This window comes from Patella vulgata, chromosome 5, assembly GCF_932274485.2.
Source record: "Patella vulgata chromosome 5, xgPatVulg1.2, whole genome shotgun sequence".
In the NCBI taxonomy this organism is placed as follows: domain Eukaryota; kingdom Metazoa; phylum Mollusca; class Gastropoda; family Patellidae; genus Patella; species Patella vulgata.
In genome coordinates, this window is record NC_065883.2 from 16862406 (window position 1) to 16890009 (window position 27604).

At 35.2% G+C, this 27604-nt stretch overlaps 2 protein-coding genes across 7 annotated transcripts; one reads left to right on the forward strand and one right to left on the reverse strand.

Annotated features, from left to right (window-relative positions):
• Positions 1-119: 119 nt before the first annotated feature.
• LOC126820973 (centrosomal protein kizuna) lies at positions 120-16885 on the reverse strand. 5 transcript variants are annotated; one of them, XM_050549207.2, is made up of 16 exons: positions 16810-16885; positions 14192-14254; positions 13138-13300; positions 12771-12869; positions 11004-11031; positions 9627-9902; positions 8394-8580; positions 7514-7663; positions 6986-7150; positions 6479-6629; positions 5767-5911; positions 4963-5073; positions 4482-4713; positions 3048-3167; positions 1348-1397; positions 120-906 (listed from the first exon to the last, which is right to left on the reverse strand). In XM_050549207.2, exons 1-16 carry the CDS (start codon positions 16872-16874, stop codon positions 800-802), a joined length of 2112 nt encoding a protein of 703 aa, XP_050405164.1. In that variant the 5' UTR covers positions 16875-16885; the 3' UTR covers positions 120-799. The 5 variants fall into 5 exon arrangements, with proteins under 5 accessions (XP_050405164.1, XP_050405162.1, XP_050405161.1 ...); XM_050549205.2 differs by having other exon boundaries at positions 9627-9905; XM_050549204.2 differs by having other exon boundaries at positions 121-906; positions 11004-11034.
• LOC126820980 (uncharacterized) lies at positions 16693-26534 on the forward strand. 2 transcript variants are annotated; one of them, XM_050549218.1, is made up of 5 exons: positions 16693-16767; positions 18223-18429; positions 19522-19649; positions 21482-21597; positions 22474-26534. In XM_050549218.1, exons 2-5 carry the CDS (start codon positions 18255-18257, stop codon positions 23501-23503), a joined length of 1449 nt encoding a protein of 482 aa, XP_050405175.1. In that variant the 5' UTR covers positions 16693-16767; positions 18223-18254; the 3' UTR covers positions 23504-26534. The 2 variants fall into 2 exon arrangements, with proteins under 2 accessions (XP_050405175.1, XP_050405174.1); XM_050549217.1 differs by lacking the exon at positions 16693-16767 and adding an exon at positions 17118-17271.
• Positions 26535-27604: the final 1070 nt, after the last annotated feature.

Genomic DNA, 27604 nt, shown 5'->3' on the forward strand with positions numbered 1-27604 from the left:
CTACTCTTATATCGAATTCCAACTGTCAAGGGATCTTTTACGTGCACGCCAATGTGTACACGGGACCTCGGTTTTTCGTCTCATCCGAATGACTAGACAGCTGTCCTTGTCAGGCCCTCCGTCCTGCATCTGTTAATATACAATAATTTTATTAAAATAGACAGGATATAAATAACTACAAATAAATAAAGACGCATGTACAATATAACAAACAGTGTAGATCTTATCAAATTAATATACTACAATGAAATATTAAAATAATTATCATATATCTACATACATAGTTACTAATTTAGTCAATCACAAATAACATATTGGTAGATCTATTACTTACTGTGCCATGCCACGCACTGGTAGTTTTAATTAGCTCTCAAAAAGATAGATCAGGATATTTGGACTACTGGTAGGCTACCAAGTAGTATAACAATTACATTTATATTCCCGACCAGGATACATTATGGTTTAAATTTAGTATTTAATTTTTGATCTTTTGATCCTGTTTCGTTTTTTTTATAGTTCAATTCCGTTTTACTTGTCTTCACAACACTAAGATCTTCTGGTTAATGCACAGTCTGTCACAGCGAGCTCTTGGCGTGCGGTGCACAGAACTATGGGTAAGCCACTAAAAACGCCAATGCTGATTGATTACTCTATGTCTGATGTCATAGAGTCAAAAGCCGCTCGTATGACCCCTGACGTGACCTTCCACTACAACCGATCAGATCTTCATGTAGTAGAGGCCAATGAAAGTACAAAAAAAAAAGAAATGAAATATAGATCTGTATTTTAATCAGATTGATCAGTTGTAGAAGTCAAAGTCATCCTCGTCTTCTGTTTTATTTTTAGAAGTTTTGTGCATAAAATCACCTTCTGTGTCTGTATCAAGATCAGATCCAATACGTAAACCTGGAAAATATTCAAACAAAACTTTAATGAGGCCAAATCAGTAGGTATAGAAAATTACATTGACAATATCTGATCATAATAAAATGAATGGAAAGTGGTTTAATTGCCAATATTATTTCAATGTTCATGGTGCAAAATGCATATGTCAGCAGTTCAAAATACGTATTTTAGTTTTACAATTTCCATTGCTCCACAATACAATACACTATTCAATAATACAAAATACAGTATAATAGTTATTTTGCACATTACACTTTTCCATAAAAGGGGGCATATTCTGGTCATTGTTTGTCACACTCACACAAAAGCCTCCATTATTAATCCTGCCCTGCAAACATGGACCATCAACTGATAATATTTTATTTTGTAGATCAACATTAAAATCAACTATTTTATACAATATTTGTATAACTAACAATCCAAACTTATCTATATTATTACCTGGTCGTTTATTAGGAATAGGATAAGATCCAGTTGATGGCATTGTAGATCTGAAACAAACAAGAGAGTATGAAATGGAGTTTTGATGTCCATTTAATATAACTAGGTTATTATGGGATTAAAATGTATGGTAAAGTTTGTTTACATTGTTAGGAAATTCCTAACACAGTAAACAAACTTTACCATACATTTTGATAGTGGCAACAAATTTTCAAATTTGGACATTCGACCCGACCCTACTCCTTGTCAGGTACAAGCGCGGAATCGAAACCATGCCACTTGACTCAATGACAGACCTTAAGATCCAAAGGATACATGTTAACCATTCGTCCCCCCCCCCTCCACAACACTATTAGAGCAGGTAGTTTTAAGATAAATAACATTACAAGAGTGAACAAAAATACATGTACTGTACTGGTAAATAGTTAGCAAATGGGAAGAAAAGAAATTAATAATATAAATATAAGGCCGACTCTCAGTTCAAAATGAAAATAAAATGGGGGTTTAACGTCTTACTGTTCTGCTCTGACTGGACTAATGAAGACATGCACATGCCATACAGTGTGCTATGAGGCAAATTTTGCCTGGGCACCGACACTATGGCCTACTCTTATATCGAATTCCAACTGCCTAGGGATCTTTTACATGCAAGCCAATGTATACACAGGACCTGTTTTTTTGTACCATCCGAATGAATAGACAGCTGTTGTTGTCAGGTCCTCCGTCCTGCACCACTGACATGGGGAAGCAACATCGGAAAATCCTGATAAACTTTCTCGGCCAATGCAGGGATCGAACAGGCGACCTCCAGGCTAGCGAACCAGCATCTTATTCACTTAGCCACAATGGCTCCCCACAATTTAAAATGAACATGATTTCTTTGACTGATCAATGCCTAAGCCACATTAAAGGAGCTAAATCGCTAATATTTGGGATCTACAAATTGACACAAATGGGTCGCAACGTATATGATAATGTAATAGGAATGTAAATAAACTGATTTACATTCAATCCTTTCCGTTTTTACTCTAATTTCAAAGCAGTTATGTTCAGCGAAATACGCCAGAAGTCTCAATCCAATGTCAATCTCTAGTGTCTGGTTATTCTAGTCTACACCGATAGTATTTATTGCGCATGTTCTCCAGATAAGAATGGGAGTCACCGTTTGACATGACTTGTGGAACATGTTTAACCTCGTTCTTCGAGTCACTTGCTACAAATTGCGCTGAAACGCATTATGGTACACGATTCGTGTACCAATGGTAAAATGTTTATTTTGTCTTGAATATTAGATATCGGAAGCCCATCTTTTTCCGGTAAGATCACAACACCAATGTTGAATAAAATTGACAAATAATTTGTGTTTTCATTGTCGAAGGTTTTGGATGATATTGAGTTAGAGAGACTTAGCTACTTTAAATACTAAGTTTTGTAAATGCAAATTCAGATGTAGGATATGGTTAGACCGACAGACGGTAGTGAGAATGAGAACCCTTGGTGTTAGGTGAATAAAAAAGTGTGTATAAAATATACAGATTATGAACAGAACATTTGGTTGAACAAGAACAAATAATATAAACAGGGGTATAAAAAACCAGTAAAACAAATGGCTGATTAAAAGTGGGTGATTAAAAATGTAAGGTGGATCCAAACAAATAGGGAAAATACAACAACACATCAAACATTGCATTCTGGGATACCTGTGATCCATTGCCGTGGGGACATAAACAGGTGAAGCTCCATGAGAGAAAGAACTGGCATCAGAAAAATCGTCTGGTTTACCGGAAGTAACTTTATTTTCTATCAGAAAATCTCCATCACTGAATGTTGGTACATGTATCAAGAACAGAGGAAAATGAAACAGAGACAGAAGAAATGATATCACTATAAAAAAAAAGTCACAAAAGCAAACATCTCAAAAGATAAAATGCATTATTAAAAACAAAACTACCATCTTTTCATTAAGGCAGTTTATTTCAGTGTATGACCAATTGTTTTAGATAACAAAGCTATGTATACAGAGTTAAAGAACAATCACACGAGAAGATGGAATACTCACAAAAAGAAGAATAGATGACATTAAATGAAATGTAGCTTAACGTCCTACTGTTCTGAACTGACTGGGCTAATAAAGATGGGCTTACACCATGCAATGCCTTACGGGGGATATAAAATGGCCACAAAATTTTGTAGCGTAATTCAATTACTAATCGTTTACATAGAATACGGCGTTGGGGCATTTCCAATATATTCCGGGTGAAACGTCAATTCGCACAGGCCTATTGTAATTATATTTTTCCTTGTCATTAGAAATATATGTTCAGATAAAAACAGATGACCTAGTTATGCTCCAGACCCAGGGAATGTATCATTAATGTTACCAGCAAAATATCAGACAAATGTTTTTGCACAGTAGATGTTTAGCAGAATGATCACAAAGGTTACAAGAAAGAAAGAAATGGGGTTAAAAATCCACTGGACACAAACTTTGTCATTTTGGGACAAACATTTATTTATTTCAATAATTCGCTTAAAGTTACAATTTCATATTTTCTAAGAAAGTCAAAACATAATTATTTCTATGTCTTTTGCTTAATAGGTTGTCAACTCACTATTAAAATTATACGATCACACTTAAAACTCATTTACACCGGAAATAATAACACAATTACCTCCCTTGTTTTCTATTCTCCACCATGGAGTAGCTAACTTCAAACGTTTGAATTTGTCGATGAAAATGATATTTTTGCCAATTTCTCAACTGGCAATAGTGAATTATAGGATTAATAGGATTATTCTTTAACAAGGTAGGACTGTTTATAGATACCATCTATTTTATGGCTTTATTTTAATAAATTTTAAAAATATAACTTAAAAATATGAAATTGCAACTTTAAGCGTAGGGGTCTTAAGCAGTGGGAGGAAATCAGAGGACACAGAGAAAACCCAGGAGGTTTGATAGGCAGCCATACTCCTTGTCACGTACATAACATGCCACTTGACTCAATGACAGGCCTTGCGATCTGATTCGGATGCGTTAAGCCATTCGCCCAACCCAACATCCGCAAAGGTTACGAGGTTTCCTGTTGACCTTTGTGCCATGTTACAACATTATGAGATACATGTGCACTCACCCTTTTGAACTGCGTGCAGATGGAATGGAATCATGGGAACTTCTCGGAGTGAATATATTTCCTCCATCTTTTTTTCTTCTGGGCGAAAGAACTGATGATTTGGTTGTTCGTGGCGATAATACAGATGCAAATTGTTTCTCAACATCATCGTCTGTGTCTTCTTCTTCCTCTGCATTATTTTGATTGGTCATATTTCTTGTTCCTGATAGCATATTCTTATATGCATCAGTTTCTGGAAAGATGACAAAACAAACAGCAATATAAAGGTGCATCAGGCGCCATCTTTGTCACCTATTTGCCATAACTAGTGCTGATATTAGATAAAAATTATGCATCGATGCATCAAAAGCAAACATTGATACTTCGGTAAATTTGCTCGTCAATGAATATTGCTATTTGAACAAAAATTCCTTTCCTTTCCTAAGAGCTCTTCAGCAAGTTATTCAATGCAAATAAAGGAGAGTGTCAATTTAAAACTTACCATTCAATGGAACGGCTGGTTGATTTCTAGAATTAGTTTGATCAAATAAACTTGTTGACTCGTCATCACTAAATGGTCGGTCTATCAAACTACCAAACTTTAACGGTGGAACTATATTTTAAATAGTAAAGAAAAGAATTAGTTTTATTATTAACTCTATTAATCTAAATACCCATAAAAAGATCCCACAGCTGAAGTTTTGATAAGAAAAAATTGCAGCAGAATCATCAACATTCCTTCAAGATATGTTTTCAGGGTAAATATATACTTCTCAATGTCTATTTTTGACAACCACAGAGAGAGAAAGAAAGATAAATGGGGTTTAACGTCCACTCGACACACACTAGGTGAATTCAGGTCTAACATATGGTTTAATTTTATTTAAATAATTCACTTGCCCATAGGGTCTTTAGCAGTGGGAGGAAACCAGAGGACCCGGAGAAAACCCACGATTTTGGACAGGCGACCCTACTCCTTGTCACGTACAACCAGGGAATTGAAACCACGTCAGTTGACTCAATGACAGACCTAATGACACTGTTGACAACCAGGTCCATAATAATGAACACTGACCCAAGTAAAGAGAGTTTGATTTCACATTAACAATGATTAATAAGTGTATAGGCAGTCATCCATATTTGAAAGCTGTGAATAGTTGAACAATATCAATGATTACATCCTCGATTACAGCAAAAAATGAAAGTTTTAAACAACTGACTATAATTGTTTTGTGAACTACCTGTCTGTGGTTTTAAACCCTGTTTAATTTCTATATCCTTTTATCTAAACCTATAGAATGCTGACCTGTACCCTGATCTTGTGTGTTATCATTATAACTCCTAGGTGTATGTTTAACAGGTGATTGATGATGTGGTGACGCCATAGATGATCCATCTGTTCCATCATCTTTATTAAATTCTTCTAATAAACGAACCAATAACGAAAATGCCTGAAAGTAAAAGTTATTTAACTAAGACCAAATACCTAGTAATAAAATGTGACTATCCCCAGTGAATAAATTGATGACTTTCCACAGAAACCCCAGGTATAACATGTGACTATCCACAGATAATCCCAGGTAATAAAATGTGACTATCCACAGAAATCCTAGGTAAGAACATGTGACTATCCACAGAAATCCCAGGTATAACATGTGACTATCTACAGAACTTCCAGCTAATAAAATGTGACTATCAACAGTAAAATGTGACTATCCACAGAAATCCCAGGTAATAAAATGTGACTATCCACAGAAATCCCAGGTAATAAAATGTGACGTTCCACAGAAATCCCAGGTAATAAAATGTGACTTTCCACTGAAACCCCCTGGTAAGAACATGTTACTATCCACAGAAATCCCAGGTAATAAAATGTGACTACCCACAGATACCTCTAGTAATAAAATGTGATTATTCACCGATACCCCAGGTAATTTTATGTGACTATCCACTGATAGAATATCAAAGCAGTAACAACATTTGAGTTGTGTAAATATCAAATGAACTTCGGTTATCACCTTTTGTTGATGTTGGGATCCATCTGCCACCAGGCATGGAACAAAGACGGCTGCCACTTCTTTTGGCTCCATGACTTTAAACTGCACCAGGAGTGAGAAATGATTGAATAATGAATCCCACAAATCACAGGCATCTGATGGTAATTGCAATCTACAAAATAAAACATTTTTGTTAAATCAATCACTGAACTTATATACTGCCAAATACATTGATGTTTGTATTTGGATATAATAATCTTTTCAAATGTGGTATAAGGAAGTCTATTGGTGCAATGAGCTGTTTGTTTTATACTAGAAGAATAAAGATGGGCATAAGTCATTCAGTGCGCTAGGAGGGAAATTTTGCCCAGACAGCCACAACATAAAATCCTAAGGAACTATCTCGGCCAATAAAAAGATTTTATGCTTAGAAAAATCGCCCAATTTGCTGTAGGTGCAATTGGAAAAAAACAATGAACTTCTGCCAATAGCACATAGATAATTACAAAGTTAACAAGAGTTACTTACCCTATTGTGTCTGCTGTCAATCTAGAGGTATCAGACATCAACATTTCGTCTGTTAGTAAACCAGAATTAACCAAATGTCTAATGACCAGGGTAAGTTGTTCTAGTATAACCATACTAACTAAATTAGCATCAATAGTTGATAAATTCTCACCATTATTCGCTTTACTGAACAAAATAAATACAACAAGATCAATGTTCGTCCAATTGTGGGGTTTTACCTCCGCTTCTACTTTGGGTCACAAACGAGACAAATGAAATGAATGGGGTTTAACATCTTACTTTTCTGCACCAACTAGGATAATAGTCCGGCATGTAGTGTACTTTGAGGAGAATTTCCAACTACTCTTCGTCAAATTCTAACTGCCTGTGTATGTTTTTTTTTGTCCTACCCATACAACTAGATGCCATTCCTTGCCAGGATCTTTGTCATGCACCACTCTCTCGGCTAACACCGGGATCGAACCTGTGACCTCCTGCTTAGAGAGCCATTACGACTCCTATCAAATTTAATGAGTAAAATATACTAACTGTATAATATTTGATCGTAAAGATGAATCTGGTGGTGATGTCTTGTAATAACCCTCGAACGAAAACGCATCTCTAAAATCATCCTGGACATATTTCAATAAATATATAATACCAGTTAATGTCATATCAGCTCTAATAGATTTATTCATACTGAAATATATGTATATAGAATTATTCAATAAACCTAAATAACAACAACAAAGATGGCTACACAAAAATAACTACTGGGTATGCTATTCTATTTCTAAGACATCATACTTTAGTGTCAAAAATATTTCCATTATAAAGCTAAGCTACATGGGCTTTGAAAAGCTTCAATTACAACATACATATTAAAACCCTAGCATGCTAGATTAAATAGAGAGTTTTTGTTGTCCATACACAATCAAAAGTACTTTTAATAAAAATAAATTGATCCAAAAATGATTGATAAAGACCAATTCTAACTTAAATTATGGCCATTTCCACATTAGTTTCTATCGATTTCGTACTGCCATTTTTACCTCTCTAAGATATATATAGTAATAATAACTCTGTCTTATTAGTACAATCCAGTCCATTTTCATAATTGTCTTTTTAATACTCAGATGTGCTTACTTACTTAGAAATAAAAACCAGCATTTATACTAAAATAGTACATATTTTTGACTTGTGAAATATGTGTGAACAATCTGGCTTGTAAGGTTTTGTGGAGGAAACTACCTGTGTTAACCGGTCACATGACTTGCTACACCTCTAGCACTTTACGTCCAGACTCCCTTGTTGTTAGTTCCTTACGTCCAGACTCCCTTGTTGTAAGTACCTCCACTTGGTTACTACTTACAGTATAATTTAAAAATATTACAAATCCCCTTTATTTACAAATATTATCTTATGTTACCTCTTAGCAGAGTGAGAGGCTACTTCTGTTTCTATGGACCCCACAGCTTCTGATGTCCCCTGTAAACCTGGGTTATCTATTCCTAGTTTCTCACTACTCTTTTTAGCTGGAGATTTCTGTCCTTTACTACTTAATGGTAGTTCCAAGTCACTACCGATATCACTGTCATCATCAGGTTCCATTGGTCCTGATAAATGAAATGAAATGAAATAGGGTTTAACATCTTACTGTTCTGTACCGACTGGAATAATAAATACAGGCATACGCCATAGGGCATAGGCGTACGAGCTGGGGGGGCTGGGGGGGGGGGGCGGCCACCCCCCATTTTGGGCACCAAATGCTGGGAAAATTTGGGCACACAATATTGTACTTTGTAAAAGTTGTATAAAAAAATATTGCGTTCTTGAATGTGTCCAATTTAACAGTGAATTTATTATTATTATGTAACATACTAAGAACCTAACTACATTTTTTGGGCACCAACCACCAACGCCCCCCCAGTCAAAAAATTTCCCGTACGCCTATGCCATAGGGGGTGTGCTATGAGAGAAATTTTGCCCAGATAGCTGCACTACGGTCTATTCTTACATCAAATTCCAACTGTCAAGGGTTGTTTTACAAAGTGCGCCAATGTGTACACGACACCTCAGCTTTTTGGCCCATCCAAATGACTATGTTGTCCCTTGCACCACTGACAAGCGGAAAACACGGCTGTAAATCCAGACGAACTTTCTCAGTCAACACAGGGATCGAAGACAGGACCTCCAGATTAGAGAGCCACTGTGGCTCCAACCCCTAGTAAATATTGAAGCTTCAATCTAGAATATATGACGGATATAGAATTTCAGACGATACACAACCAATCTGAAATTTTTGGAATACAATAAGTTTCTGCCTTATCTTACTCTAATGAACAATCTCTCTGTGTTTTAATACATTCCATCCACAACTCTATTCTGTAATGTGTTAACAAGATTTCATAACTCGGAACATAAATGGGAAATTTGTGATAAAAAATTTTCAGAATTTTAATATGCTTCTGTTGTATCATGTTGATATTATGGACAGAAAAAACCTTAAATCTTATTTGGCGACCATTTGTAGGTAAAAGACTACGCAGACCTGTGTCTTTAATAGAGAGTACAACAATAGAACTGTGTAACTATAGTGTTACTTAATTGTCTATGTTTATTTTGAATATTTCATATAGAATTAATCTTTTATCAGTCTCACCTGATTTCTGGCCTGTTGGACTTTGTATTTTTTGTATTGTAACATTCTGGACAGGTTGGATATCAACTTCCTCGACTCTTGATAATTTTTTTACGCCACTTCCAGTTTCTGTAAATGTAGGTGAAACTCTCGCTGGACTTGACTCTTGAGGTACTTGAGGTACATCTGCTTGTTTATATGGTGATGAATGTTGGGATGTCCAATGTTTTGATTGTGTTGATTCTTGGTTTGGATTTTGTTGACTGTAATGGTGAGGTGTGGATTGGTTTGATGGTGCTACTTGTGGAGAAACAAAAGTAAACAAAATTTAATTATTACAGCAATGCTCCACTACTGTAATCCTATTCTCATAATTTTGCCCTCATGTTACGGTAATCAGTAAACATTCAATATAGTGATTCCTTCATTCTTATCTAGTCTTGCATCAAATATCAAATACAGACTAAAAAAGACTTAAAGGGGCAGTTTCACTGAACGAAATCGCTTCATAATGTGTTTCCAATCCAATTAATGGTTCTAGGTATAAATGAAATGGAATGGGGTTTAACGTCCTACTGTTTTGCTCCTAAACTGGGCTAATGTAGACGGGCATACGCCATACAGTGTGCTATGAGGGAAATTTTGCCCGGGGCAGCGGCGCTACAGCCTACTCTTATATCGAATTCCAACTGCCAATGGATCTTTTACGTGCACAGGACCTTGGTTTTTCGTCCCATCCAAACGACTAGACAGCTGTCCTTGTCATGCCCTCCGTCCTGCATCACTGACAAGGATAAACCATGCCGGAAAATCTGGATGAACTTTCTCGGCCAATGCAGGGATCAAACACCCGACCTCCAGGCTAGAGAGCCAGCATCTTACCCACTTAGCCATGTGACCCCCTGCTTCTAGGTATATCTCTGTGTAATGACTATGTATGATGACCAAGGTAAGGTGAAGGTCACTGAACCTACTGTACTATGGAATCCCAATTTATGTGATATCCTAATTTTCTTGTGATATTAACAAGTGAAACATGATTTACCGGGTACTAACACTGACTCCAAATCATGTAATTATTGATTGACGATACAACTAATTTATGGTGTTCAAGCATAACACCATTAATACAACTGGCAGAAGGTCGGTTATTATGAATCTCTATATAAGATATATAATTCTTTTGTTTAACGGTAATAGGAGCGATAGTATGGACTTGAGGAATTAAATGAAATGGGGTTTAACGTCCTACTGTTCTATGGACTTGGGTCTAAGAAATATTTCTAATGTTATTTAATAATACACTGCTCTATTAAAAGCAGGAATAATAAATGTCGACACTGCTCTATAAAATCAGAATAAAATCTGTATTTTAATTATCAATTTTTCATATCTTACCTCCAGACTGCGGTGTTTTATTCTCTGTCTGCTATAAAGAAAAACATATGATTATCCAGACAAGACATATAGTGGGTTATTAAGCAACTTATAAAATAAAGAATTTAATAACTTTATAATTCATAATAATTGAGTTGAGTCTGACCGACACTAGTGACCTGTTGTATTTTGTATGAGTAACTTAACTTGTTAATTAAGTACAACACAGTCACAGAGCTTGCATTCACTAATCAAGTGCAGCCACTTCCTGTCATGTGTTACTGCTATGATGTCACAATAAAGTTGTCTTCACACATAATATGAATGAAATTTTGGTCTTTTTCTTCATCCATTGGAAGCGCTAACAATGTTTGCCATCCATGCAAAAGTATAACATGACCAATCAAGTAAACAGGGATAAACACATAAAAATATACAGGAAGAAGTTTCTATCACATGTCAACATGGCTGAATGATGCCTATCATTACTTATATAATATAGACAATTACGGCTGGTCCCCAAGAACCATTCACTTGAATTTATATTTTTTGTTTATTCTTGTGTGTAGTGTGTTCCCTCTGCACTTACTATTTAATAATAATATCGTCATTTATACTGAAGAACAGTTTCTAAAGGTGCTACTGGTTGTTATAATCACGGATTATTTACAGATGAGTATTTTGAAACAAGTATATTTTGAGTTGAGATATAAAACAGCCCATTGTTGGCATGGTTGTTTTATTGACTGGTAGTTTATAAAGTTGTATTCTACTTCATGTCCATTCTTTGGATCCCTAACTACAGATCTTTGGACCCGGCTAACTACAGATCCTTGGACTATTTGGACCCCTAACTACAGATCTTTGGACCCCTAATTACAGATCTTTAGACCCCTAATTACAGATCTTTGGACTCCTAACTACAGATCTTTGGACTACTACCTACAGATCTTTGGACTACTACCTCAGATCTTGGACTCCTACCTACAGATCTTTGGACTCCTAACTACAGATCTTTGGACTCCTAACTACAGATCTTTGCGTAAATAATCTGATAACCAAAAAACCACTATAGGACAAATTAACTCTAAATATCAACATAAACCTATACATATATCTTATCAAAAATATGATCAGCAAGCGGTTGCCATGCAACTTAAAAGATACAACCACATCTCGCAAGAGATGGACAGAGAACAATGGTTAAATTTTATTTCAATAATTTGCATGCGCGTAGGGGTCTTTAGCAGTGGGAGGAAACCGGAGGACCCGGAGAAAACCCACGAGGTTGGACAGGCGACCCTACTCCTTGCCACATACAACTGGGGAATCGAAACCCCGCCACTTGACTCAATGACAGACCGTATGAAACAGCGCGCGCGTGCTAACCATTCGGCCATCCAACCCCCCAATATCAAAAGGAACCGAGATCTTTGGGATATAGACATACATATTAGGTTTCATCAAAATCGGATAAAAATTTTGAGTGTCCACAAGCTAATGACAACCATTTCTTGTACAATCAGGGGCCATAACCAATGAAGTTACGATCCAATACATGCCAATATCGAATGAAACCAAGATCTTTGGGATATAAAACTATATTTCAAGTTTCATCAAAATTGGATAAAAATTATGACCTGTCAATTGTCCACAAACGGATGTTCGGACATAAAGGGGCGAAGACAATATAAGTCCACATGAAAATGTGGGCATATAAAAATACTGCCCTCCAATAGAAATACAGGAGTTTTATTTCCCGATCCTTCATGCTAAAAATATACATACTTGTGGCTGTGTTGTCTGTTGATTGGTAAGTTCAAGTGTAGGACAAGCAAGTTGACGCCAATTAGGATATTTTCTCTCAATAGTTTCTTCATACTGTTTCTATTAAAAGAATTTTCATTAATCACAAAGGCACAATATTTGCTAAATTAAGTAGGTACCAAACTAATTGAACTGGTGGTACCTCCATTTATTATGACAAATAATTTGTGACTGGCAAAATGGCGGGCACCAGAGGAATCACAAATTAAAGCCTGAAAATTTGCCTGACATAGCCTGTGACAAATAGAATATTTTCAGACTTGAGTAGACCTAGGCTTATTTTTACGAATTTAATAGTGCAATACTGCTACACATAGATATAGCTTACCTTTAAAAATTGTAGTTTTTCAGTACGGGCTCCCATAGATGAGAGATGTGAATCAATTCGCTCAAATTCTCGTAATAACTGAGCATTTCTTTCTTTGCTTCTCTTTTCATCGTCACACAGTTTTTTCCAGTAATTATTTAAACGAACAGCTTTTAACTTAGCTCTGGAAAAAACAAGAATTTAAGCATCTGATTGTACAGTGAATTTGTTCATCCAATGATACGAGCTGAGCTGTCTTGCCTTCAATATAAACATTTACATACTAAGGCATAATATAGCAACGATACTAAAAAGAATTATTGCGATTTCTCATGATATTGGGAAAATAAATTATCTGGATATCATGGATTATCGCTGGGAGTAAATTATCGTGATAATTCGAATTATCGTGTTTCAAAAATTCATTATCGTGATTAATTACTGATGTAAAATCAACATAACTTGTGGTGTATAAATGGATTAATTTGGTATTTAGCAATGTGTACGAGTTGTATTCTGTATTGATGAAGTGAGAGGTATATGCTGGGGTAAAGGGTTGACATGTTTCAGTATACGCTTGATAAAGACGAGAGTATCATCGTCGAAACGTTGCATGTTAATAAACCAGTAATTGTTATACCATAAATATATATGTTAGTGTGTTAAATACCTTAGATCAGACATTTTTTTCAAAGAATATTATAATTATCTGCATCATTATCCCAATAGCGAAGTATATTTTTAAGTGTTTTAACACATTAATACTATAAATTTAATTGTATTGTGGTGTCTCAAGGTTAAAATTCTATGAATGCTAAGTTTGTGGCATAAAGTTCTTCAGATGGTCAATTTTACTGTCAAGCAATCAAGACTGATATGACTGAAACAAAAGCCATGTCTTGATGAACATCCAGGTGAGGGACACGTATTGTGTTAGAAAATGTTGGACAGATTCTGTAATCACCCAAATATTTGTAGCTATAGCAACAGGTTCATGTAGGCTACTTTTTAGTGACCAGTTCTGTTTACAAGTGTTTTCCTAATAATAAATAGGAAAGATATGGAATTTACTTACACTCTCTGATCAGATTTAAAATATGTCTTGATTTGATTCTCTAATCCGTGTCTCTCCTCTTCACTGTAAAATATATTTTTAAACATATAGGATTTATGGAACGGCATATGTAATGCAAAATCAAATATAGCCAACTGATGGATCGTAATATCAGAAAAACAAGCCAACTGTGAAGCTGATGTGCCATGCTTCAAACCCCAAAATAAATTGATGACACTCATTAATAATTACTTGCATATTTATTGTGTTGAAAAAAAATTTATAATCAAACTGGTTCTCTCTCTGCTTTAACCTCAGCAGAAATGGTCATGGTCTAAGTACAGTATTGATGTAAGGAAGGTACAGGCCTACAAAAAGTTTCACCATACTCTAGCCTAGCCTATCATTTAATCAAAGTTATATCATGTTCCAAAGCATCAGCAAAAATAATTATCAAGTGGCTTAATCTCTGTGTGGGGATCACGTGGCTAAGTGGGTAAGACGCTGGCTCGCTAGCCTGGAGGTCGGGTGTTCGATCCCTGCATTGGCTGAGAAAGTTCATCCAGATTTTCCGGCATGGTTCCCCCTTGTCAGTGATGCAGGGCGGAGGGCCTGACAAGGACGGCTGTCTAGTCCTTTGGATGAGACGAAAAACCGAGGTCCCAGGTATACATTGGAATGCACGTAAAAAATCCCTTGGCAGTTGGAATTCGATATAAGAGTAGGCGATAGTGCCTCTGCCTGGGCAAAATTTCCCTCATAGCACACTGTATGGCATATGCCCGTCTTCATTAGCCCAGTATATAGGAGCAGAACAGTAGGACCGTTAAACCCCATTTCATTTCATTTAATCTCTGTGTAACCTTAGGAGTAAATGATCATCATCGAACTCAGTCAAGACATTCACCTTACGAACATCTACACCAAGTCTCAACATTCTAGCTCAATTGGAATGAATGCCATTTAACTCGTCCACATGCAAACTCATCCACACAGAAAGTTTAGTATGCACAAATATAAAAATATCTTTGAGTGACTCGTCCACATGGCATTGTTTATGTTAGGGATACGAAAAGTATTCATAGTAATTACAATTAAGTGTACTGAGTGATACTTTATCATCGTATTTACTTGGTTTTCATAGTGTTTGATATGAGTAGGAATATAATTTTCATGACATGAATTGGCAGACTTATCAATACATCCATATTTGTTTTCATTTTGAGTGAAGTTTGAAGGACCGGGATTGTACAGCGCAGTGGATGCTTACGAATGGCCCCGGATACATCTGTCTCTTGTCACGGACACACAGCCTTCGCACACACAACATGAACACATTTGGAATAGTAATTATTTGCAGATTTCAAATAGAACTTACGAAATAAATCAGTAACAATTACTGAGGGTAATGAATGTCCAATTTTACGATCGAATACCGGGTATTCCAAATTTTACAATCAATATATACTCAAATTTCATATGAGACCGTTCAGTAATTAAACTTGCAGTAAGTTAAATTTAGCGAATCGTCAAGGAATGGCATGTTTAATCCCTGATTTATATTCAGATTTCATATCGAGCCAAAATGCTGTCTAAACATAAATGGATGGCGTGTCTAAATCATAACGGCAATCAACAAACAATACGCAGCTACTGCATTACAATTCTGAACTTTTAGAAATATATACCCCAGACAGAACCCTACCTTCATCTGATAAATTACTTTTAAAGCAAAATATTGTAAACCTTTATAGTTACGGGGCACATTCTTTTAGTTATCAAACACCTATTTTATGGAATTACCCATTAATATTCGAATGTCATCATCCCTAGTTAATCTTAAAAGAAACAGACTAATTAAAACATTCTTATTTTTAACAGCTTATAACAAATTTTAACAAATATTATTTTGTCTGTTGTCTTTCTTGTATCATATTGTCATGTATTTTTAGAAATAATTGTTTATTTAATTTAATGCATTTTTAACATTTTTGATGTAATTTACTTTTTGAATGTATGTTTTGGTACACTGTAAAGTGCCCTTGAACGCATCTGTGAAAGGGACGCTATATTAATTTTGTAGTAATAATAATCAACAACCAATGAGTCATCTACATGTGCACAACTAACCAATACCTTGTGGGCGACTTAACTGTGGAGACGAGTTAGGCCGAACTGGCACCGATTAGAATAGGGCCTAGTTTTAATTTAAGATTTAGAATTTAGAAAGGTAGCTCTATACCGCCGTAGTATTAGTAGTAACGGTATAGAAGTTTTCTCCTGAAAGGTTCAAGAGGGTGTCAACGAATTCAATTCAAGGACAAGAAGAGTGACCAGAGTTTGGGTTCGGTATATCATAAGGTCCATGGGTATATCAATATTTGGTATGAGATAAAGGGGTTTGGCGTGGGTTCATAATTAGCCACCCTAAACACCCCCTGCAAATTTCAATCAAGTCTCTACACGACCACGGACTGACGCTGACGGAGAGTAGACCTGGCCAACAACAAAAAAGGTGTTACGGAAGTGCAGTAGTGCCAGAGTTTGAAAGATATTGTCTTTATTATTAGCTATTCCTTACTGTCACCACAGGCAAGGTATATGTTGAAGACTGACTTTTAAAATCAAATGTCTTTTACCTCCTTTTCATTGAATCTCGGAGTTCATTCTGCTTTTGATAAAATTCCACACTTGTGGAAGCCATCTTGTTTATTGAGGTTGCTACGGAGTTATCTCCCACCCGGCTTACTTTTCTAGTCTGATCTGTTTTCATCTGATCTATTAATAATAGCATTAAAATAATATAATTTAAGTTTTCTTGTTTAATATTACGTTTTTCTACATATTAAAGTGAATCCTTGTCAATCGATACACTAAATAATGAGCTTTAAAAATAATTAATAAGAATTATCTCCCCTTAGCCGTAGAGCACTAGAGGGCACCTGCTTCTTTCTGAATAAACAAACACAGAAATGTCATTTTTTATCTGATTTTTATCTTGAATAGTGTCATCATTAACTGACCGTACAATATGCCTTGAGAAAACTACCCTAATGTCAGACATTGTTGTTCTGAAATTTTAGTCATTTGAAGTGTCTGTGGTGAGTAGCCTGTTATTTACATAAAATACGACCACGTTACATTATCATCAGATTTGTGCTTTGAAACGATTAGGATATTGCAGGCCTCACTCATACTGTCTCAATTGCTGCAGTGCTAATGGGCACCGGGAATTGTGATTGTTAGCGTTTAGTATTAGTTTGTTAAACGTCGGCCTAAAATCAATAGGCTACAGACTGGATATTTTCCCTGACAACTATTGAGTTTTAGATGGATGGTTTTACATGTTTGTTTTCAATTTCATCATAAAACCCAAAATATTGGTAGGCCTACCTGCAGAGACAGACTTTAATTAAGTAGATCTACTAGAAATGCCCTTATTTTTCAATATTGGTCTTTATTAAGCCCAATTTTATACATTTATATGTAGAGTGGTATAAACTAATATCATGCAATGTCATGCATATTGTTTATGTCTACTCAAAATATATAACTCAAATAGCCTTTGATTATATGTTGGCTTTGAAGTGTTTAATATTCCACATTTGCAATACTATAATAGGGCTTCAGTTTTCACCCATTTTTGGAAGAAAGAATTTAACATGACCCATACATGTAGCTTACACCTTCATCCATAAAAAAAAACAATATGAATTTCACTTCAGATGTAGCCTACTAGTAAATAATCCTTAACCCCACGGATGCTAGTTGTTTCTTCCATTTATGCCGAACATGTCCTAAGCGAGTTGGCAAACGTCTGACTGGGAATATGCCTTATCGGAGATCAATAGATATTGTAAATCATATTCAGAATTCCAAAATATATTGACTGTACTGGGTGTATAACTATTACTTATCTTGATCTGATAATAGGCAGGATAGATTAGCAATTAACTGATGAACCCTTCTTAGTGTTAAACACCTATAGTAATTATTAATTACTCAATCTGGCTTGATTGACTTCATTAATCTACATGGTGGATTTATTTAAGGAAACATCTGTGTAATGAGATAGAGAAAAAGAATGTTTCATACTTCTCATATCCGTGTCCCACAACACCGACGACCCACCACCCTGAGGACATTTGTAACTTCATCATTTTCCAGTCCCCATGACAAGGCACCAAGTCCTAGAGGACCATTGTTTATTGTAGTGGCTGGAGTCTTGTTGTTGGTGGGAAGTTTTCTAACATGGTTTGGTAAGTTAGTTATTTAGTGTTACAATTATTACGACTATTGTAATTTGACTACTGGTATTTAACATGCTTGTGAATCTGTAATTCTGGTCCATGTAAGATATAAAATTAGGCTTAACAATAACATCCATCACTTCTGCTCAGACTGGGCTAATGAAGACTGGCATATTGTACGCCATACAGAGTGCTATGATATGAGGGAAATATTGCTCGAACAGTGGCTCTATGGACTACTCTTATTCAAACTGCCAAGGGTTCTTTTACATTTAAAGGAGCTAAGTCACTAATATTTGGGACTTAGAAATTGACACAAATGGGTCGCAACGCATACAATAATGTAACATGAATGTATATAAATTGATTTACATTCAAACGTTTCTGTTTTTACTGTAATTTTTAAATCAGTTAGGTTGGGCGAAATACGTCTGGTTATTCCAGTCTACATCGATATTATTTATTGGGATTGCTCTCCAGATAAGAATATAGCGTCACCGTTTGACATGACTTGTGGAATATGCCTAGCCTCGTTTTTTGAGTCCCTTATTACAAATAGCACTGAAACGCATTATGGTACACGATTCGTGTACCAATTGTAAAATGTTTATTTTGTTTTAAATATTGGATATCAGAAGGCCATCTTTTCCCGGTAAGATCACAACACCAATGTTGATTTAAACCGACAAATAAATCGTGGTTTCAATGTCGAAGATTTTGGATGACATTGAGTTAGAGACTAGCTACTTTAAGTTTGAATTAAGGCACGAAAAATTTGATATTTTCTGAAAAAGGCAAATATGAATCAGTGGCTTCAATTAATTATATGCAAAAGGGTTAAATTTTGTGATAGTCATTTTATGTCAGTCTTACTAAGACGACATCTTGTGTCATTTTATGTAGTAAACATTTCTTGATGAAATACCAAAAACCAGGAAAAACTTACGGATTCTAAAAGAGAATTGGAAATTCAGATGGTAATAATGATAAGAGTTTCAACTTCTTCTGAATTACTAAGGATATGTTTCATTAAGAACTCTATAGTAAAATGCTTGTGGTTTTTAGTTTTGTTTACTGGCAATGTATTTTTTTTTTCTTCAGGATTTAACGATGTGTTTGGTGGTAAGATAGTGATTGGACCGTTATTGATTATATTGGCTCTAATACTGATGCTGATCTGTACACGACAGTTTTTTCTGGCTAGAAAACATAACCGTAATAGACTTCAGGTAATCTATAGGTGTAGAACTAGAAACAAGCAATTGCCAGGCAAGATACACCCACATTTTGCAAGAGATGGACTAAGAACAAGCCAAAAAAGTGATTTTTCGTACAATCAATGGAATAGTCCAGGATGTTATAGTCCAACATGTGTCATAATCTGATTAAAAAACAGATCTATATTTCGTTTCGTTTTTTTTATACTTCTGATTGCCTACACTACATGAAGATCTGACCGGCTGTACTGGAAGGTCGTGCCAGGGACGAAATAGGATCTGTGTTTTAATCAGATTGGTGTCAATATCAAAAGGATAAACATTGTGACCTAGAAGGTCCACTGGTATTACATGCTTCTTCTACCATTTGTATAAAGGGGAGTGGCCATTATATCAGGTCAGACTGAGTCTGATTTTCACCAAATTCAAACTCAACCGTAATTATAGATCAACAGTGATATATTTGAACAGTTTTTAAAATCAAATCAAAATTTTAAGTTTCGTCAAAATCGTGACCCCTAAAAATATGTTTTTTGTACGGTCAGGGGTCATAATCCATGAAGTTGTGGTCTGATACAAACTGATAAAAACTTTATTTTAAGTCAAAATCGGATAAAATTTGTGACCTGTAGAGTGTCCACAATCAAAATGTGAACGGACGAACAGGGGCACGATAATATACATCAACATCATAATTGACTTCCAGTCATTTTGTATAGAGTTCTTTTTATCACCCAATAATACATTCTACTGTAGATATCGCTTGTGTGATAAATTTCATAATCTACTCCTTAGGAGATATCGCTTTACATGAATTTGATTGGTCAGTTAAAAGGAACTACTTATTTTTATTTTCAAAGAACAGTTCATTTTGTATTAAAAGTAACTTCTTTTTGTATTAAAAGTAACTTCTTTTTTTATTAAAAATGAACTATTTTTATTTAATTGATCATGATGGAAACACTGGGTCAATATAAAGGACTTTGCAATGGTTGAATTGCTGTCAAAAAATGATGTATCACTACGCTGTAATGTATCAGGTTCAGTAAAAGTAAAATCTATAGCAAAGAATTATATTTATTTATTCGTGCATGTAAGACGGGATTGGGTGATAAATAAAATCTCCTACTCGTCTTTTTTGATATCCTCGTAGGAGATTCTCTATATCCCTGAAGAAGTTGGTATTTTTTCTGATGAAACGTTGGATAAAACAATGTTTTTTTTGTTATTTTGTATTATTTAATTATTGTATATAAACTTATCTGAAAATCAAATGCATCATTTTGACTTAGTCAAAATTGATCCCATTTGTTTCCTGTTTCTATTGATTGGAAGTTTCTCACATGAAAATATGGGCATATAAAAATTAATTATCTGATTCGGGAACTTCCTGAACACGTCACATTCACTATTATTAGTAATTCTCTTTGACCAGTAACAGTGGAGGTACTGTAGCAGAGGGCATTTATAACTACACCACTAAATCCTTCACAAGACTTGAGAATGTAAAATAGAAATGTTTGAAAATTGGCGCATGCAACAATTCACCTAAAATTGTATTTGACCAAATTTTCAGCTCTGCTCCAGTAGGCTACACTGAAACAGTAATCAGACAAGCAGAAGACCTGTGCAAACAAAATTTTGATCTGGTACTATTGATAACATAACTTATAAATAGCCCATTACATTATATATACATACATGTATATATAAGTATCAGGTATTTGACAAAATAACGATCTTTTAACATTGGGGATTTTGAAGAATTCTAAATGTTAATGTTTAATTAAATAGTTCACTTGACATTCAATTATTGATTTATTGTTTAATTAATATTGTTGTAGCTTGGACCAATAGGACAAGGCACATTACGAGCCGTGGTAGTTGATCATAATGATGGACTGGGAGCTGTTACGGTAATCATGGATCCACTGGATGTAGATAGCAGCCAATCGAATAGGTTAGTTTTTACATATTTCATGTGACATTGACTTGTGCTGACTGTTTTTTGTTTACACTAATTAAGAGGGAACCTTGAAAATTTTATGATGATCTGGAGATGAAAACCTCAAAAAGAAATTCCTGAAGTGTTTTAAATGGGGCAAATTTATGACTTGAGAATAATTAAATTACGGTATCTAGAGGTTAAAGTTACTATCTGATAGACTTTAAATTTATACACAGTGTTTAAGGTCATGAGAATCCTATTGATTGTCAACAATTTCCGATAATTACTGCCATATTTATGGCCCTTGATAACTTGAGAACTCTTGTGCACATGCTAGAGTTCCAATAATTACTGCCAGAGTTATGGTCCTTGATTACTTGAGAAATCTTGTGCACATGCTAGAAGCTAATGTTAATATAAATTTATACACAATGTTTAAGGTCATGAGACAATCCCAAAAAAATTCTAATGATTTCTAGTAATTACTGGATGGGTTATTCTTTTTAATCTTATTTTAGTGTGTTGTAATTGTTTTCATTACTGACCCCAAAAAATATGCAACAACCCTTGTTGACTGCCGGGACGACTTAGCTGCTGTGGGCATATGTTTTGTTGCCTGGCAACCTATCTTTTTGGTAGAATTTATTTAGTAGGTTTCCCCTACTGATCTGATAACCACTGATCTAGAAAGATCATGTAGAGTGAGAATGTACTGTGGTACTGTCCAATTTTATACTATCTATACAAGAAATTTGGATATCGTTAACAATTATGAGAATGTACTGTAGTAAATTATAATGTACAATGTTATAATACACAAGAAACTTAGATATCGTTAACAATTATTTTAAGGTAAGTTACTTATTTCATTTCTTTTCTATTAAACAGGTGTTCGGTAATGGAGAATTATGCACCACCGACATATAGTGAAATAGCAGAGGGAAATAGCTCAACCTATCGTCCATACTCTCCACAAAATCAGGATGAGCCTCCTCCACCATATATAGACGCAATCTTATCCAATGGAAATAACTTTACTCTTCATCTTCCGAAATATGAAGCTATCAGTGGTAGACGAAGTCCTGTCCCGAAGTACGAAGATATTTTCTTGACATCTAATCTGCCTGGTTATGTACCATCTTGTCATTCTCCTGTTTGTCTGTCTCACAACCACATTTCTCCATCCCCGCATCAAATATCCTGTCATGTCTGTGTCTCTTGTAGTCCTAGTCAACCAGCTTGTGTTAATTCAAGCTGTAGTCCTAGTCAACCAGCTTGTGTTAATTCAAGCTCCCCTAATACGACACCACACATGACCCATTCATGTAGCATGTCACACACTTGTTGTTCTGTAAACCAAAATCAGTTGCCTAGCCACCAAGGCCTCCAATCATTAGCCTGTCATCTCCATAGCAATGCTAGCCAAGGTCAAGGTCAAGACCAAAGTGAAAGTCATTATTCAAATGCTAGTCAGTGTCATATTCAGCAATCCCCATGTTGTGTAAATCACTGTTGTAGCTGTTCTCATACGCCCCCTTCCTGCTCACCTTGTTCTCCTCATCAGACAGTTCATCGTGCATGTGTGAGTAACCATTTCACCTTCCCATGTGCACACAGTATTTACCCTTGCTCTAACCACACCTCTAATGTGACCAGTCAAAATGAAGATACCAATCTAATTAATCAGGACCAAAGTCAGAACCAAACAGAAAATACAAGTACACCAATCACCATATCTGTTACTGATATAAGTAGCACACCGCAGCAAGGGTGTGCTGTTAACAATTTGATAGACAATTCAGAAGAGATAGTTGGAAATGATGATAATATTGACCAATCAAGAGTTAACGATGCTGTGAGTAACCCCCCAATTAGAATATACTGTACACCTACCCAAGATACAGAACATACCTTTTAAGTTTTAGAGACAACAGGAAATGTCTCATAGAATAGACATTAAAATGAAATTGTAATACATGTTTTACAGTGGTAATAATTGTATTATTTTAGACTGTGTTTATATTATTATTATGAATTAGTCGTTCGTGGTGTTTGATCTCATTCCTTTCAGTAGTCTGCAAGTATTCTTACCATCATGGAATATTCCAGAGCTCAGGAGATAAGAGTGTACCAGGAATATTCCACAATGTATATTCCATCTGGTAGATTAAAGGGATAACAAGCCAGGAAAAAAGCCAAATATTATATTTGCTTGTCTTAAATATAAATAATTTTGTTTGCCCACTTACTCTTGTTGTCTCTTTAACTCTAGATAGCATGGATTTAATCAGTGTCGAATATGGATGAATATGGGCTCTAGGCTATTTTGCCTATGAGGCCTATCCCAATACCCCACCCTCACAACTATATGAAGATGAAAGTGTGTTTTGAACATAAGTGGTGTAAGATAGACTTATGACAGTGTCAAAAATATTATACGCTTTGGCCAAAGTTCCCATTTGATATTGGGTTATTCGTTTGGCTAACTAAAAAAAAATACCTGGGTTTACAGTTACTTGGCCACAAAAAATAGGACCAGTCGGAAAATCGTTTTGTTTTTGTGGGTTTCGAAGGTTGAGAATGGATATAATTAAACATACATTATGCAAGCGCTAAATCTGCCTATTGCATGTTTTTCTTTAGGCCTGAAATGTTATCTAAATTATTAATAAGACATTAATTAACTTATCCAGACCATAATCAACTCTCGGTGGCATTGCTAGCCTGCGATGTTTATTGGATTAGGTTCCTATTTGCTTTTTGACTTCCATTCATAATTTAATCATGAAATGAATAATCAAGACTATGTTTTTTATCGTACCGACTTTAGTAATGATGATCGAGGCTAGGCGAAAAATTCGTTCAATTGCTAAAATCTCGGTTCAGAGTGGATCAATTTGACTGAAATTTTCAGCAAATTCGCTTTACAGTATCTTGTTTTTAACTATTATAGTGAGAACTGCCAGCTCTTTATCTAATCTCCCATATTGTATCTTTAAGTGAACTAATAAATTAATTTTTTAATCAACTACATAGATACTTGCAGTCTACAGCCTTTGTTATGTAAGTTTTAATAGCTACTGTAAAGTGTTTATTATTTATTTCCTAGCTTTTCAAGATTCATTAGACAGATGAACTGTAAAATAATGCCAATTTAGACTGTTATAATACTGAAAGTTCAGTCTCTGCAGAAAACCGACCCATGAAATATTTATAATTCCTGGGAAATGAGAAAAAAATATTTCAGGGTCAGCAATTTGGACCAAAAATGAAATGAAATGGAGTTTAACGTCCTACTGTTCTGCTCCTAACCTGGGCTAATGAAGACGGGCATACGCCATACAGTGTGCTATGAGGGAAATTTTGCCCGGACAGCGGCACTACGGCCTACTCTTATATCGAATTCCAACTGCCAATGTGTACACGGGACCTCGGTTTTTTGTCCCATCCGAACGACTAGACAGCTTCCCTTGTCAGCCCCTCCGTCCTGCATCACTGACAAGGGAGAACCACGCCGGAAAATATGGATGAACTTTCTCGGCCAATGCAGGGATCGAACACCCGACCTCCATGCTAGCGAGCTAGCGTCTTACCCACTTAGCCACGGGACTAAAAAGGTAACTGTAAAGACAGATAATTTTTTTTTTTTTTGACCTTATGTATTGTGTAAAAGAATAGGATACAGTAATATGTAAATTATGCTTTTATATTATAATTTATAAAAACAATTTATTTATAAATGTTAGAATTAAAAATCTATATGAGTGATTAATTTATGATTGAAAGACTTGTTTTATATGTATTATAACTATTTATGCAGTGTTTTACAATGGTTTACTACTAAAGTTTTGCCATCTGTTATTTATAGATCTGACTGTTTGTGAACCAGCTTCATTTGTACTAAATGTTTTGTGATATGGATGTTGGTGCACATTTTTATGTGTATATTTATGAATATTGTTTATTGAATATTGTTTTATGAATTTTTACCTAGATTGCATTTCCATGGTGCTTTAGTAATATACTAAAATATTTAAAGAGAGTTGGCCTACCCTTCACATAAACATTTTAGTTAAGACTGAAAAGGTTGGATTTCAAGTAGACGAACTGACGTATCGTTTCTCTCCATTAGGTTACATGGAAGTTAATTGTAAGTGCAGGAGGACCGCACTACATGCAAAGAAAAACGACAAGACAAACCTGAGGACAAGACAAACTACATAGTCATTGCAAGATATAAACAACAAATATTTCTTGGGGGGCCAGCAAATTTGAAAAGTAGACCTAAAAAACACTACAATGTTTTAATTACTGGGGCGGTAAATTGTTATGAAACTTAAGAATTTTGATAGAGTTTCCACTTAAAAAGAAGATTCTCCTACAAAGCATATAAAAATATAATTTGATATAATGTGAGAAACACTGCCTTGCCTTATTTGCATATTCAGACTAATAGTGCTAATGCTAATTTACTTAGTTAACGGAGATGACCAGTTGTTGGAATTTTTTTATATTATATTCATAATGCAGAACTTGTTTCTAAAATGCTGAACATCCATTAAAACACAAGTGCGGGACATCATATGTCATGATTTGTGAATAAAACCACTCGCTTGTGTTATAATGTCTAATCTTTGTACTCTTATGGCTTTGCTTTGTTTACAGTGGAGAAGAAGAAAGTTACCTTTATAAATGTCGCAACCAACTGGTTAATTTGTTGAGCTTGATTGAAATGAATTTCATATAAAGAATTGCAACGGCTGAACTTATCCTTTAATTAAAAATGATTAACTTGAGACATCCCGCAGTCCGTTTATTTTCCTGTTTGATATTTAAGATATTGTTTTTATTAGCTAATTTTTATTATCAGATTATTACTATAGAGATGTTGTGTTTTCATACAAATTTGTGATGTTATTGTTGTATGAAAGATATTGTTATCTATTGTGCATTTCTTTTAATTTATTTATTAGACAGCTGCTGTGGGTTTTCACTTTGACAGTCACAATGTCCCAAATTATTGTTCCAGATAATTAAATAACTGCAAGGTGATTTATCCATAAAAATGTGTTTGAATATTGCTTGTCCAAAATCCTATATCCCCCTCTGCAAATTATAAATGTTTTACATGATGTACGTATTATTTCTAAAATCAACTAATATTACAGAAATGGAAATAGCAACTGTTATGTAAAACAGCAGAAGATATGGAAAGTTAAGCACAACAAAATATATGGTGGGTGGGAGTCAGGAATTACAGATGGCCACCAACGATTATAAAAGATGTATGATGCTGTCTGATTACACTCCAAAATGATCAACCATATGCTGGAAAACTTTTCCAGGATATTGAGCAGCGGGGGGGGGGGGGGGGGGGGGGTCCAAGGTGGAGACAAAGTCATGTTTGGCATTAGGTCGGGGGGAACTACCTGCCAATTTTATTATAAGATAGGTTCCCAGAAAAGTATTTATCAGGTGGTTATTTCCAATAAAAGTATGGCAATTTTGGTATATATGGAAAGTATCCAATCTTACTAGAAAAATACTGGATTCCCCGAAAAACACTCATGGAGCGCATACAGGACGAAAATGTAAGGGTTTCCCTAATCGACAGCCCGACGTTTAGGATTGTCTGCACGCGTGACGTCAAAGGTTGCACGCGGAGATTGAGTGTTTGATGTAGGCCTATGTTGATAAACTTTATGAAGAGTTAGACGTACAACACTTTCTGAGATAAAAATCACGGAAAAAGAAGCGGGCAGTGGATAATCCGAGAATTTAATTAGACTTCGATATTTTTAATAAATATTCTGCGATTAAAGACAACATCGTCTTGTGTATGCAATGAATTCTCCTCCGAGGGAGAGAGAGAGCCGTAAGTCACGTGACACAAACATGACCTCTTTTGATTGATTTTTTTATAGCCAGGGTATTCCCTGTCAATTGCAATGTTTTGAGTCGGATTTGTAGCAAAATTATGATAAAATAATTAGTTTGAATATTTTTTAGTCCAAATGTA